This window comes from Maniola hyperantus, chromosome Z (genome assembly GCF_902806685.2).
Source record: "Maniola hyperantus chromosome Z, iAphHyp1.2, whole genome shotgun sequence".
NCBI lineage: Eukaryota > Metazoa > Arthropoda > Insecta > Lepidoptera > Nymphalidae > Maniola > Maniola hyperantus.
The window spans coordinates 16,106,467-16,119,893 of NC_048564.1; the positions used below are offsets into that span (position 1 = coordinate 16,106,467).

Here is a 13,427-nt window from a genome sequence, read left to right on the forward strand (position 1 = left end):
CTCTGGCTACAGATCTCCTCATTTCTGATTTGATCACGTAGAGAAACTCTAAGCTTAACTCTGTGTATCGCTCGCGTGAGTCTTGAGCTTTCTCATGAGGCCCATAGTTAGCAACCATGTTTCGGATCCATGTCATCACTGGCAACGCGCATTGTTGAAGACTTGGTCGTTAAGCAATACGCACTAAGAGATTTTGGAAGAAGACGGTGGGTTGTCAAGCTGAAAGGGCAATGGGCAGGTCGCATAGTTCTTCTTTTCTTGTCTATGGCTCTATGTACTGCGGTTTTGTTGTCCGCAATAATTCCGCCAATGTCAATTCAGTGGAGAAAACATCGTTGTACTTTGGTTCTTGAATTCCTTTCATGAGAGACTTTTCTTTCTATCCTTTGTTAGACCTAGACATCACAAGGACAACACAAGTTGTTAGTTTATACATTGGACAATTAGTATGATTTTAGTTTAACATAAAGGAAATATAACAATTAATAATATCATGACAGTTAAAACATTAAACATTGATGTTAGAAATACATTATAATTTCATATCATACAAATTAATATAATTGCATAGACATCTTAGGATCGAAGGGGGCGCATAGTTAGAAAAACCGATAGACTTTGGGTCAAAAGGTGTTGGAATGGCGACCTCGCACCGGAAGACGCAGCGTTGGAAGATCCCTCACTAGGTGGATGGATGACATCAGACGAGTCGCAGGGAGCCGCTGGATTCAGGCGGCGCAAGACCGTGGCGTGTGGAAGTCCCTACAAGAGACCTATTTCCAGCAGTGGACGTCTATCGGTTGATGATGATGATGATTCATCCACATGCATTAAGATTTTTATTGCAGTGGGAACCCTTTGATTTTCTGGGATAAGAAGTAACCTATCCCTGATCTAATAGACCCCGGGATGCAGCTATCTCTGTATCAAATTTCACCAAATTCGGTTTGACAGATGAGCCGTGAAAACAGACAAAAATATACTTTCGGATGTATACAGTACTATACATAAGTATTTAGTATAGATCATTGCTGTAGCTGTCACTTTTTAACATTACGAAACAAAAGGTGACAACAACAGATTTAAACACAGTCTAACATAAAACACGGCTTTGTAGTTCACACAAACAAGTTGTAAAACCTTTAGTTTTTAGGGTGTCGTACCTCAAAAGGAAAAACGGAACCCTTATAGGATCACTTTGTTGTCTGTCAAGAAACCTACATGGTACTTCCCGTTGACCTAGAATCATGAAATTTGGCAGGTAGGTGGGTCTTATAGCTGGTAGGGAAAAATCTGAAAACCTTGAATTTGGGGTTACATCACTCAAAAAAACTAACTTGACTTGTGGTCATAAACTAATAATTAGTATTTTCAATTTTCGAAGTAAGATAACTACATCAAGTGGGGTATCATATGAAAGGGCTTCACCTGTGGATTCTAAAACAGATTTTTATTTATTTTTACGCATCATAGTTTTTAATTATCGTGCGAAATGTCGAAAAAATACGACTGAATTACGGAACGCTCGTTGCGCGAGCCTGACTCGCACTTGGCTGGTTTTTTTTAGGGACTTATTACAGTGTAATTTTTAAACTTCTTGCTTCCAGGATTCACGTGCCTGATGCAAATGACAACATATGACGGCGATTTTATTGTAGACGCCTTAGCCTGTCGCGAACATTTGCATAAATTAAACGAGGTATTCACCAACCCAAACATTCTAAAAGTGAGTTGTTTTTACCCTACTATATATTTTTACTTTGACTTTATGACGTCTGCAGACGTCCGAGTGCTCAAGGTTACGTCCGCCCCTTACGTCCGGCAGTGGTTCATTGTATTGACGGACGCGTACCTGAGCCGCGTATTATGATCTTTAGCACGCGACAGGTCGAGATGGGGTAGGGGCGCCCCGCACACCCGCACAACCCCCGCGGTAACCCGGTGCGGGCGAGCGTAGGCGCTCACACTCTGTTTGCCACCTGGACCAGTTGCGTACTATATTCATGTTGAATTGCACTTTATTGCGTGGTAACAAGAGTCGCTATTTATTTGAACATCTTTGCAGAGAGAGCCATTTTTTATTTTATCAATTGCAAATCCGCGCGTTGACTGCGATCTCACCTGGAGGTAAGTGATGATGCAGTCTAAGATGAACGCGGGCTAACTTGGAAGGGGTTTCGCAGTTTTATTAAACCCATATTCCTTATCGGTTTCTGCGACTACACGGCAGTGTACCCGAACGTTAAGTCACTCAGCGGTATGGCTTCTTTCTACTAGACAAGTTCAATTCAAGTTATATTGAAAACAAAAGAAAAAATTTAACTAACCAAAAACTTTGTAAATTTTTATTCGACTACGGCAAAGGAATATTAGCCATGTTAATTGACTAGTATTCTCTTCCAACTAAGCGAAAAGCTTGTGCTAGAAGTGGGCGACCTTTCGGAATTCAGTCCGCTTCTTAACCGTTGAGCTATTGAGGCTCTTATACACAACTTGTTTTCTAACTGGTACCTTGTTTCCCTGTCCGATGGAACCTACTACCCTCACTAGGTGACTCTGTGTTGTGGGTGTACCTAATTCGCACTAAGAATGTAACTGGTAATGATTACAATAATTTTTAGTTTTAGCCCTTGTTTAACGAGCTATTTTTACTTTTAGCCCTTGTTTAACGAGCTATTTTTACTTTTAGCCTAATTAATTAATTAATTAGTTAATTAATTAAGTAATTAATTAGTTTACAAATTGCGAAAAACTTCTTAACCGTTGAGCTATTGAGGCTCTTATACACAACTTGTTTTCTAACTGGTACCTTGTTTCCCTGTCCGATGGAACCTACTACCCTCACTAGGTGACTCTGTGTTGTGGGTGTACCTAATTCGCACTAAGAATGTAACTGGTAATGATTACAATAATTTTTAGTTTTAGCCCTTGTTTAACGAGCTATTTTTACTTTTAGCCCTTGTTTAAGGCAGCTCAGTTCGGTGCTTTCTTCATACAAACGTAGGAGGGAAAATACAACAATATTCGATATTGTACGCACAAAACTAAGAATTATATCGATTTATCTCGTCATTATCTAGGTTCAATGATATCTAAAACATTGAAAAAAATATTGATTTAAAAGTTACGAGCCTCAAAAGATTCCTATTTTAACACTAAATTTATGTCAACTTTGGGCGTAAATAAATAAGATTAGGAATAGGAAAATTCTAAAAAAAATTATCATTAGACATAGTTTATTTATTCATTAGTTGAAATAACTTTACTTTGCAAACCTAAATTCAGTAGTTTTTTCTCAAAAATACTTTTCCCAAACTACTGTTCAACCCTTTTCAAGCGCTAGATTTCGGCTAAAATCATCATGCTTCTCACCCCAAAACATTAGACACCGCGCGGGTGGCGGAGGGAAGGGCCAGCCCAGCGGCGCGCGGCTGCGCGTGTAATATTGTGGTTTCTATGACGACAACTGTTGTTATTAATATGTTTTCAAAAACAAAAGTCGTAATGATTTTATAAAATTAATTTTTATTCAGTGGCTATGCAAATGTGTAGAAGATTGAGCAGAGCAGAGTCAATAAGTCCTTCAAATACTTATTGCATTTTGTACATTGACCTCTGGAATTTGAAATTTGGACACCAATTTTATTCATTGGTTTATTGACCTGACTTTGTTGTTGAGGTCCTAGTAGGGATATCTACTCGTGTGGTCCTAGTACAATAGGTAAGTAACTTTGTTTAGTTATTTATTTTATCTAATTTTAAAAAACCGGCCAAGTGCGAGTTGCTCGCGCACCAAGGGTTCCGTACTCAGGTATTTTTTTGACATTTTGCTCCATAAATCAAAAACTATTATGCATAAAAATAAATAAAAATGTGTTTTAGAATACACAAGTAAAGCCCTTTCATATAATACCCCACTTGGTATACTTATCATACATTGAAAATTGAAAATACTAATTATTTTTTCATTAACACACTTTAATTTTTTTTGTAAGTTGTAATCACAAATCTATGGTTTTCGGATTTATTCCTTTACTTGTGCTCTAAGACCTACGTACCTACTAAATTTCATGATTCTGGGTCAACGGGAAGTATCCTATAGGTTTGTGTGACAGATACGACACAGACGGAGAGACGGACAGACAGACAGACAACGAAGTGATCCTAAGGGTCCCTTTTTTCCTTATAAAGTACGGAACCCTAAAAAGGCACCTGTATATGTATAATAATATAGGTAGGTAGGTACCTACCTGGTGGTATTTCTTTGTATTTTTAGGGTTCCGTACCTCAGAAGGAAAAAACGGAACCCTCTGTCTGTCGGTCCGTCTGTCCGTCCGTCCGTCTGTCCGTCCGTCCGTCCGTCCGTCCGTCCGTCAGTCCGTCCGTCCGTCCATGCGTCTGTCGGTCCGTCCATCGGTCCGTCTGCCCGTCCGTCTGTCCGTCTGTTCGTCTGTCGGTCTGTCCGTCTGTCTGTCTGTCCGTCTATCTGTCTGTCTGTCTGTCTGTCTGTCTGTCTGTCCGTCTTACAAATAAAGTACGCAACGCTTCGTACAAATAGTACTTTTTTATTTATTTACTAGCTGACGCCCGCGACTTCGTCCGCGTGGATGTAGGTTTTCAAAAGCCCGTGGGAACTCTTTTATTTTCTGGGATAAAAGAAGGCAGGTCATGCCTGTCGTAGAGGTGATGGCCGTTGGAACCGGAAAGTTCTTGAGTGGAGACCGCGTAGGTATAAGTAAGCGTAGTGTGGGACGCCTTCCAGCACGATGGACCGACGATATACAGAGGCTGGCGGGAAGTGGCTAGGTGAGGAAGGCTGAGGACCGGGTGTGGTGGCGCTCTTTAGGGAAAGCCTATGTCCAACAGTGGACGACCGCAGGCTGATGATGATGGAAAAAATCACGTTGATCCGTTGCACCCCTCACACGTCCCTATCCGCCTTCTCCACTCCTGTCACGCTGGCGAATAAGTTTGGAATAGAATAGGATTTCGATGGAGTGCGTGGATTTTTGTGAACGGAGTTCAACCATGTAGTCGTGGTTTGGTACAATAGTAAATGGTACAATATTAATTCACCAACAACAGTTCCTAAAACCCATAGAATAGGAGTGCAGTACCCTGCAGCATCAGTATTGAAGAGTTGGAACTTAAAGTTCAATAATGGTATATATGTTTGGCATCTACAATATTATCTCACAATCAACAGTGGCTTAGGAGTGCAATACCCTGCATCATCAGGGTTGAAGAGTTGGGATATCGAGTTGAATTATGAAGTCGTTGCTTGGTACCTAAACCAGAGATAGTTTATTCTAAGCGTACCTTTAATATCAATTCAACATCAACTATTCCTAAAACAGCTGATTGAAATCCAAAAGTACAAAAGCTACCCGTCATTATTATGATGATGGTTGAGAAGTTGGAACTTGAAGTTTTAACATGTATGGTTTCTAACAAAAAAGAATGAATGAAATCGGACTACGCGTTAATGAATTACAGCTCAGTATACATTTTAACTTTCAACCCCTCTCCTAAGGGAACCATGCTGAATTTCGGGATAAAAAGTATCCTATATCCTATATCCTCATAGTATGACGTCAAATCGTACCAAGTTTCATTGGAATCCATTCAGTAGTTTCAGCGTGATGCGCGGCCGTGATACAGACAGACAGACAGACAGACAGACAAAAATGAAAAAAAATCCAGTTTTGGGTTCAGTATCGATTATAGAGTGCCCTCGAAAAAAAAATTTCAAAATATCTTCAATGTACAGAATTTCACCTGTTACAGTTTTATTATAAGTAATAAAATAATAATAATAATATTGATTCAGATACAAGTTAGCCCTTGACTGCAATCTCACCTGGTGGTAGGTGACGATACAGTCTTGCTTACGACTATTTCGGATCGGAAATTCTTGGATTCAGGTTAAATGCAGTGCAAAAAGAGAGATCATTAGGATTCCGTACCTCAAAAGGAAAAAGGAACCCTTATAGGATCAGTTTGTTGTCTGTCTGTCTGTCCGTCTTACAAATAAAGTACGCAACGCGTACTAGTACGCGTAGTCTGTCTGTCTGCTAGCTTTTCACAGCTCATCCATTTAACCAATTTTGATGAAATTTGGTACAAAAATAGCTTGCATCCCGGGGAAGAACATAGGCTACTTTTATGATAAATAAGATTTAGTGGATACCGCTATTTTTCTGGAAATAACGTTAGATGCGAAACTTCAATGGGGCTCTCATATAAATAACTTATCGAACAGACAGTTCTGCTGCAAATGCGGTAAAAAAGATTCGCCAGTTGACAGACATAGAAACGGCGAGACTAGTATATTTTAGTTACTTTCACAGCATTATGTCATATGGCATATTATTAGAAAAGAAAAAGAAAGAAAAGAAAAAACGTTTATTTTTTAAAGCTGTACCACACATTACCAGTTACCAACTGGTTAGGTTATCCCAGCGCCTCTTATACTTGAGTAATAAAGTCAAAAAACCTCAAGTAGAAGAAGCGCCGGAATAAAGTATGTCATGTGTGGCACAACCCAAAAAAAAGGTCCCTACTCAGCATAAATGCATATTGTCTTGCACAAGTACAAAAACATACAGCGCTGGTTTTCAGTAGAAACCCTGATTCAGATGGCACCACGGAATTATTATGGGGTAATGCTGCTGATATAAATTCTATTTTTGTGCTGCAGAAAAGGGCTGTTCGAGCCATATATAGTATGGGACCACGAGAGTCGCTGAGAACTAAATTTAGAGAAGTTAAAATTATGACAGTGCATAATCAATATATTTTGAAAATTTATTGTACGTATATAAAAACATAAATAAATTAAAAAAAAAAGTGACTGTCATAAGTTCAAAGTGACTGTCATAAGTTCAAAGTTTTCATAAAACGTAAACTAATTAAAAAATCCTATTACATTGTAAAGGATTATTTAAATGATAAGCAAGCTTGGAAATGAGTTGCTCGGCTTTGTGATAGTTCTAATAAGTTTAATTTATGATTTTGTAAAGTGGTGATAATAAAAAGAATACCCGGCTGAGTTAGCTGTGGGCTCTTCTCAGTCTTGGGCACGTTTGGAACCCTCGTAGCGTTTGCGAAATAATTATCACCACTATATTTTACAAATCCAACAACTGACAATCGAAAAGAGTAATTTATTACCTATTTTGAACAAATCATTTGACTTTGACTTTTGATCTCGGAAAATCAAAGTTCCCACGGGATTTTTAAAAAACCTAAATCCACGCGGACGAAGTTACGGGCATCATCTAGTGCATACTAAATAGTTTTTGATTCATCATGCAAAATGTCAAAAAATACTATTTACCTATTTATTTATTTTTATTTTTCACTAGCTGCCCCGGCGAACTTCGTACCGCCTAACAGTCGATTCTTTTTCAGGATTTTTTTAAAAATTTTCTCTACGTAAGAACCATATTCGTACTTCAAGGAATATTATAAAAAAAGAATTAGCGAAATCGGTTCAGCTGTTCTCGAGATTTGCGATCAGCAACACATTTAGCGATTCATTTTTATATGTACCGAAATTCTAGTTACATAGTAGTAATAAATTAAGTTACATTGTAAATGCTTATCTCTAAACAGAGATTTAGAGATAAACATTTTACTATTGTAGTACGGAAACCTCGGGGCGCGAGTCTGACTCGTACTTGGCCGGTCGGTCTGTCGGTCGGTCGGTCGATTTATTTTAGAATGCATCGTATCGACAGCTGGTGGTAGTAGTTTACATATATCCTACTAATATTATAAACTAGGTGAAGCTATGATAGCCTAGTGGTTAGGACGTCCGCCTTCTAAACGGAGGTCGGGGGGTTCGATCCCGGGCACGCACCTCTAACTTTTCGGAGTTATACGCGTTTTAATTAATTAAATATCACTTGCTTTAACGGTAAAGGAAAACATCGTGAGGAAACCTGCATGCCGAGTTCTCCATAATGTTCTCAAAGGTGTGTGAATTCTACCAATCCGCACATGGCCAGCGTGGTAGACTATGGCCAAAACCCTTCTCACTCTGAGAGGAGACCCCTGCTCTGTAGTGAGCCGGCGATGGGTTGATCATGATGATGATGAGGTGATGCCCGCGACTTCGTACGCGTGGAATTAGATTTTTAAAAATCCCGTGGAAACTCTTTGATTTTCCGGGATAAAAAGTTGCCTATGTCACTCTCCAGGTCAACCATACCCATGCAAAAAATCACTTCGATCCGTTGCTCTGTTGCGACGTGATTGAAGGACAAACCAACGAACCAACAAACAAACACACTTTCACATTTATAATAGGTGTAGTGATGTGTGTGTGTGGATGTTTGGATGTTTGTTACTCAATCACACAAAAACGGCTGAACGGTTTTGGATGAAATTGGGAATGGAGATAGATAAAAGTGTTAATTTAGGGTATACCCTAAATTAACACATAGGCTACTTTTTATCCCGGAAAATCAAAGAGTTCCCACGGGATTTTTAAAAACCTAATTCCACGCGGACGAAGTTGGGGGCATCAACTAGTAATAAAATATAATTTGGACTTATCCGAATTCCGAAAGTCAGGGTTGTCAAATCACACTTATATTATAAAGGCGAAATTTTGTATCTGCGTGTGTGTGTGTATAGGTTTGTTACCCTTTCACGCAAAAAGTACAAGACGGATTTGGCTGAAATTTGAAATAGTGATCGCTTTTGAAAGAGTTCTCGCGGGATTAAAAAACCACTATATCCTCGCGGACGAAGTCGCGTGTATCATCTAGTTACAAATACATAAATACATTTTCAAAAAGATTTTCATTTCATTTCATTTCAAATATAAGTATGTAGGTCATATTGTGTGCTTAGACAATTTAATTATATACTTGAGTTTTCATGTAACAGAAACAAAAATGGATTGGCGGAAGAGGAAAAAGAAACGGTTTAGACTCGCAAAAGCAAATCCCTTGCAAAGAGGAGATCTATTAAAATTCATCAGAATCTTTCCAAACCATAATATTATCTTGTGATGATAATGCCATTACTTTTTCGGGGTTATTCCTGTGAGTCACACCCGACGTGAGTAACAATGTGACTCGAGGGGAATTTTATTTGACTGAATATGTACTTTTCCGGGATGCTGAATTTGATAATGACATTTATTTTCAAATCCAAAATAGCAGACATGCACTTTTCACAAAAAATAGAAATGGGTGTCGTTTTCAGGGTTTCCAGGATGCTGGTTTTGATAATGACATTAATTTTTTAATCTAAGATGGCGGGCCAGCACTTTTTATAAAAAATAGACGCGAGTGTCGTTTTCAAGGTTCTCCAGGATGGTGAATTTGATGATGACATTTATTTATTTTCAATAAATACTTATATATTATACTTCTATTTTAGTGGATCACAGGATTTTCTTTGACAAGGAAACGACAAAGCAAAAAATCGAATTGAATTAGATTATGATGCTATCACACCGTACCATTTAGAGCCAGCTTCTGAAAATTTGACACTGTGTTTGTAAGTTGATATTATTTAGATACTAGCTAATGCCCGCGACTTCGCCCGCGTGGATTTCACATTTTTCAAAATCCCGCGGGAACTCTTTGATTTTCCGGGATAAAAAGTAGCCTATGTGTTAATCCAGTTAAGAATTCTAAATTTCATTCAAATCCGTTCAGCCTTTTTGCGTGATTGAGTAACAAACATCCAAACATCTACACTTTCACATTTATAATTCCACTAGCTGCCCTGGCGAACTTCGTTCCGCCTACGGCCTAACAGTCGATTCAAATTTTTTAAATTTTTCTCTCGGTAAGAACCATCCTCGTACTTCAAGGAATACCTAATTTAAAAAAAGAATTAGCGAAATCGGTTCAGCTGTTCTCGAGATTTGCGATGACATTTAGTGATTCATTTTTATATTATAGACTAGCTTATGCTCGCGACTTCGTCCGCGTGGGCTACACAAAATTTCGAACCCCTATTTCACCCCCTCCAGAGTTGAATTTTCAAAAATCCCTTCTTAGTGGATGCCTGCGTCATAATAGCTATCTGCATGCCAAATTTCAGCACGATCCGTCCAGTATTTTGAGCTGTGCGTTGATAGATCAGTCAGTCAGTCAGTCAGTCAGTCAGTCAGTCAGTCAGTCAGTCAGTCAGTCACCTTTTTCTTTTAAATATTTAGATTAGGATTAGGATAATATAATTATTATGTTACTAGCTGCCCCGACGAACTTCGCACCGCCTACAGTCGATTCTTTTTCAGGACTTTTTTAAAAAAATTCTCTCCATAAGAACCATCCCCGTACTTCAAGGAATATTATCAAAAAGAATTAGCGAAATCGGTGCAGCTGTTCTCGAGATTTGCGATCAGCAACACATTCAGCGATTCATTTTTATATAATATAGAGATTTACTATTTGTTGTCAGATTTGTCAATGCTGAATTATGTTGTATTTTAGTGACTCAAGACATTCCTTTTAGAAGAAAACAAGGAAAATAAAATGAATATGCCCAATATACGTACCACTGAAATCCAACATGATACTGCAACATTCAATTCTGTACTAAATATTGAAAGGTCTACCATCCCATACTTGTAAGTTGTTATGCTATGTTTTTTGCATACATTCTATATAGATAATACTCACAATATAATTATGTTGATTGTATGTTTATTAATTCCAGAAATGAAATGGAGAGCTTCAATAGTTCTGCGTCGAATGATACATCTAATGTGACTGTTGAAACAGAAAATGATACATATTGTGTTTATGTGTGTAGTGGGCTTTTAGAGGGAAATTGAATTGTACCTACTTCCTACTTATAAAAATAAAATTTTCATTTTTGAGATCAAAGTGGAATTTATTTTGACTTTTGTATACACAAGTAGATAGTATATATAGTTTTTAGTCGCTACTAATAGATAAGTGTAGGCAACAAAAGTTATTTTCACAGACAAACGAATGTGTAATCATGTGTTCCTAATAGGTAATCCGCCAGCACAGAGAATTCAACTCCTAGAGTACGCATATACAAGGTTTTACATGAAAACAAAATCGTAAAATGTTGGCGGGGGACAGGGGAGAATGCTTTGTTGTGATTGGTGGACTGACTAATCAAAACAATGTGCGGAATGAGGGTACCGAACGGGCGTGGGCGATGATTCATTTAAAATTCCGTGGGATCACCACGATTTAGCAATGCAATTCCTTAGGTACAGCATCAGGGTCGAGAAGTGGGTCTTCGAGTTCAATGATAAAGTCTTTACTTGATAGATATAGGTACCTACCTCCAATATCAATTTATAACCGACAGTTTCAAAATCCCATAAGTTTTGGTGGTCATGTCCCCTGCAGCATCAGGATTGAGGAGTTGAAATCCTGTGTGTCCTATATAAAATGACATTTTATATAGGACAATGTTGCAAAGTTTCTTTATCAATTAAAAAAATACGCAAATCGGTTCAGAAATCTCGGAGATTTCTGTGTACATAGGTAGAAAAACACAACTCCTTTTTTAAAAGTCGGTTAAAAAAGTATCCTTTGTTAATCCTCTACTTGTCTGTAAAAGTCCCGTCAAAATAGGTTCTGCCGTTCCGAAGATTAGCCCGTTCAAACAGACAGACAGACAGACAGTTTTTAAAAACGTTTGATTCAGCTGTTATGGTACAGTTCAAATAACAATATTATGAGCTTGCGGTAGTTATTTCGAAATTACAGACAGACACTTCATAGAAGTATGGATTTCTATAATATATACGAGTTGTTTATACACGCTGAGGCAGTAGTTACCTAATAGGTATGTATGTAAGTGAGATTTTATAGTATTCATCAAAAGATAAGTAGGTAATCATTATCATTCAAAAAAAAATTAAAAAATATTTATTTCAGTAGGTAAAACAATTTCACATAGTGCGTAGTAATTGGGACCATCCCAGTAACTGTTTTAGTATTGCTACGAGTACTCGTGGCAGGCGACCCCGCTCTTCCATAAAATCTTATACAATAATAATTGAAATAAGTAGTTCCTTCATAAATCATATATTTACAAAAATTCATCGGTGACATCTGTCCAACTATCTGTGTGCCATCATCAATATATCCGGACGCTAGTGTGAGCGCATGCACTCGCTACACTGCTCATCACTGAGTCTATTTCTTTCTATCACAATGTTAGGTGAAATAGCATACAGGTTACCCACGTGGGCCGAGCAGTTCGGACGTGCATCCAGCGTCACCTTAACGAGCTATTTTTACTTTTAGCCCTTGTTTAACGAGCTATTTTTACTTTTAGCCCTTGTTTAACGAGCTATTTTTACTTTTAGCCCTTGTTTAACAAGCTATTTTTACTTTTAGCCCTTGTTTAACAAGCTGTTTTTCGTTGTACTCAGATATTTCATGGAAGCGACTCAGACGTCACCTGGCTACAAAAAGATTTCGGTATATATCTAGTAGGAATGTTTGATACTTTCCGAGCCGCCAAGGTTCTTAATATGACCGGCAAGTCGCTTGCTGCATTGCTGAAACGATACTGCGGGGTCGACACGGACAAGTCGTGAGTATACATTTTAACACGCTGTTATAAGCTAGAGCCGTGCTAGACTACTGATTAAGACGTCCTCCTAAGAAGTTTGGGAGGTTTGGGGGTTCGATCCTGGGCACGCATCTCTAACTTGTGAGTTATGTGTGTTTTAAGCAATTAAATGTACTTGCTTTAAGGGTGAAGGAAAACATCGTGAGGAAACCTGCATGCCTGATAGTTTTTCATAATGTTCACAAAGGTGTGTGAAGTCTGCCAATTCGCACTTGGCCAGCGTGGTAGACTATGACCAAACCTTTCTCATTTTAATAAGAAACCAATGGCCAGCGATATGGGGTGATCACGATTATAAGCATGACCTGCCTATGTATGTTTTTGAAGTGAAAATTTCGTCTGTTATAAGTCAATATTGTCATTATTCATAGCTATCAGCTGGCAGACTGGCGGCTGCGCCCCCTGACGCCCGATATGGTAAAATATGCGCGCATCGATACTCATTACTTGCCGTATATATGGCGGAGGATGCGCGCTGACTTATTGAAGGCCGCCAGCGGCGACCACAATATGCTCCTCAAGGCATTTGAGTTGAGCAAACAAGTGTGTAGAACGGTAAGACTGCATTTTTTTTTAAATTCAGATACAAGTTAGTTAGTGACTGCGATCTCAACTGGTCAGATTATAGTTATATCTCATAACATAATAATAATAATGTCTTCCCGACCGAATTCCACGGCGGCCAATCCCCGTAGAGATTATCCAACTGCGCGCCCAAGTGTGTGGGCAAACACATGTGTACTCTCTATTCCGTCACTCTCTTAGCCCGATGGGACGGAAATCCGACCGTAGATAGATCAGGTGCAGGACCGAAAAAAATTAAAATAATAGTA

General features: G+C 38.5%; 1 protein-coding gene and 1 long non-coding RNA gene across 13 annotated transcripts in view; both read left to right on the forward strand.

The window, feature by feature from the left end:
* Window positions 1-13,427, forward strand: part of Rrp6 (exosome component Rrp6) — a 260,688-nt gene that overhangs the window by 14,118 nt on the left and 233,143 nt on the right. For all 11 annotated transcript variants that reach the window (XR_011238425.1, XR_011238426.1, XM_069508645.1 and 8 more), the window contains 3 exons: window positions 1,608-1,726; window positions 12,392-12,555; window positions 12,966-13,149. Coding sequence is in view for 9 of the 11 variants with exons in the window: in XM_069508645.1 (XP_069364746.1) it covers window positions 1,608-1,726; window positions 12,392-12,555; window positions 12,966-13,149 (467 nt within the window). In the remaining 2 variants the exon portion in view is untranslated. The remainder of the gene's footprint in view (window positions 1-1,607; window positions 1,727-12,391; window positions 12,556-12,965; window positions 13,150-13,427) is intronic.
* Window positions 8,821-11,636, forward strand: LOC138404516 (uncharacterized). Of its 2 annotated transcripts, XR_011238437.1 has the most exons (3): window positions 8,821-9,516; window positions 10,461-10,597; window positions 10,687-11,636. It is a non-coding gene; the product is annotated as an uncharacterized lncRNA (long non-coding RNA). The 2 variants fall into 2 exon arrangements; XR_011238436.1 differs by having other exon boundaries at window positions 10,461-11,636.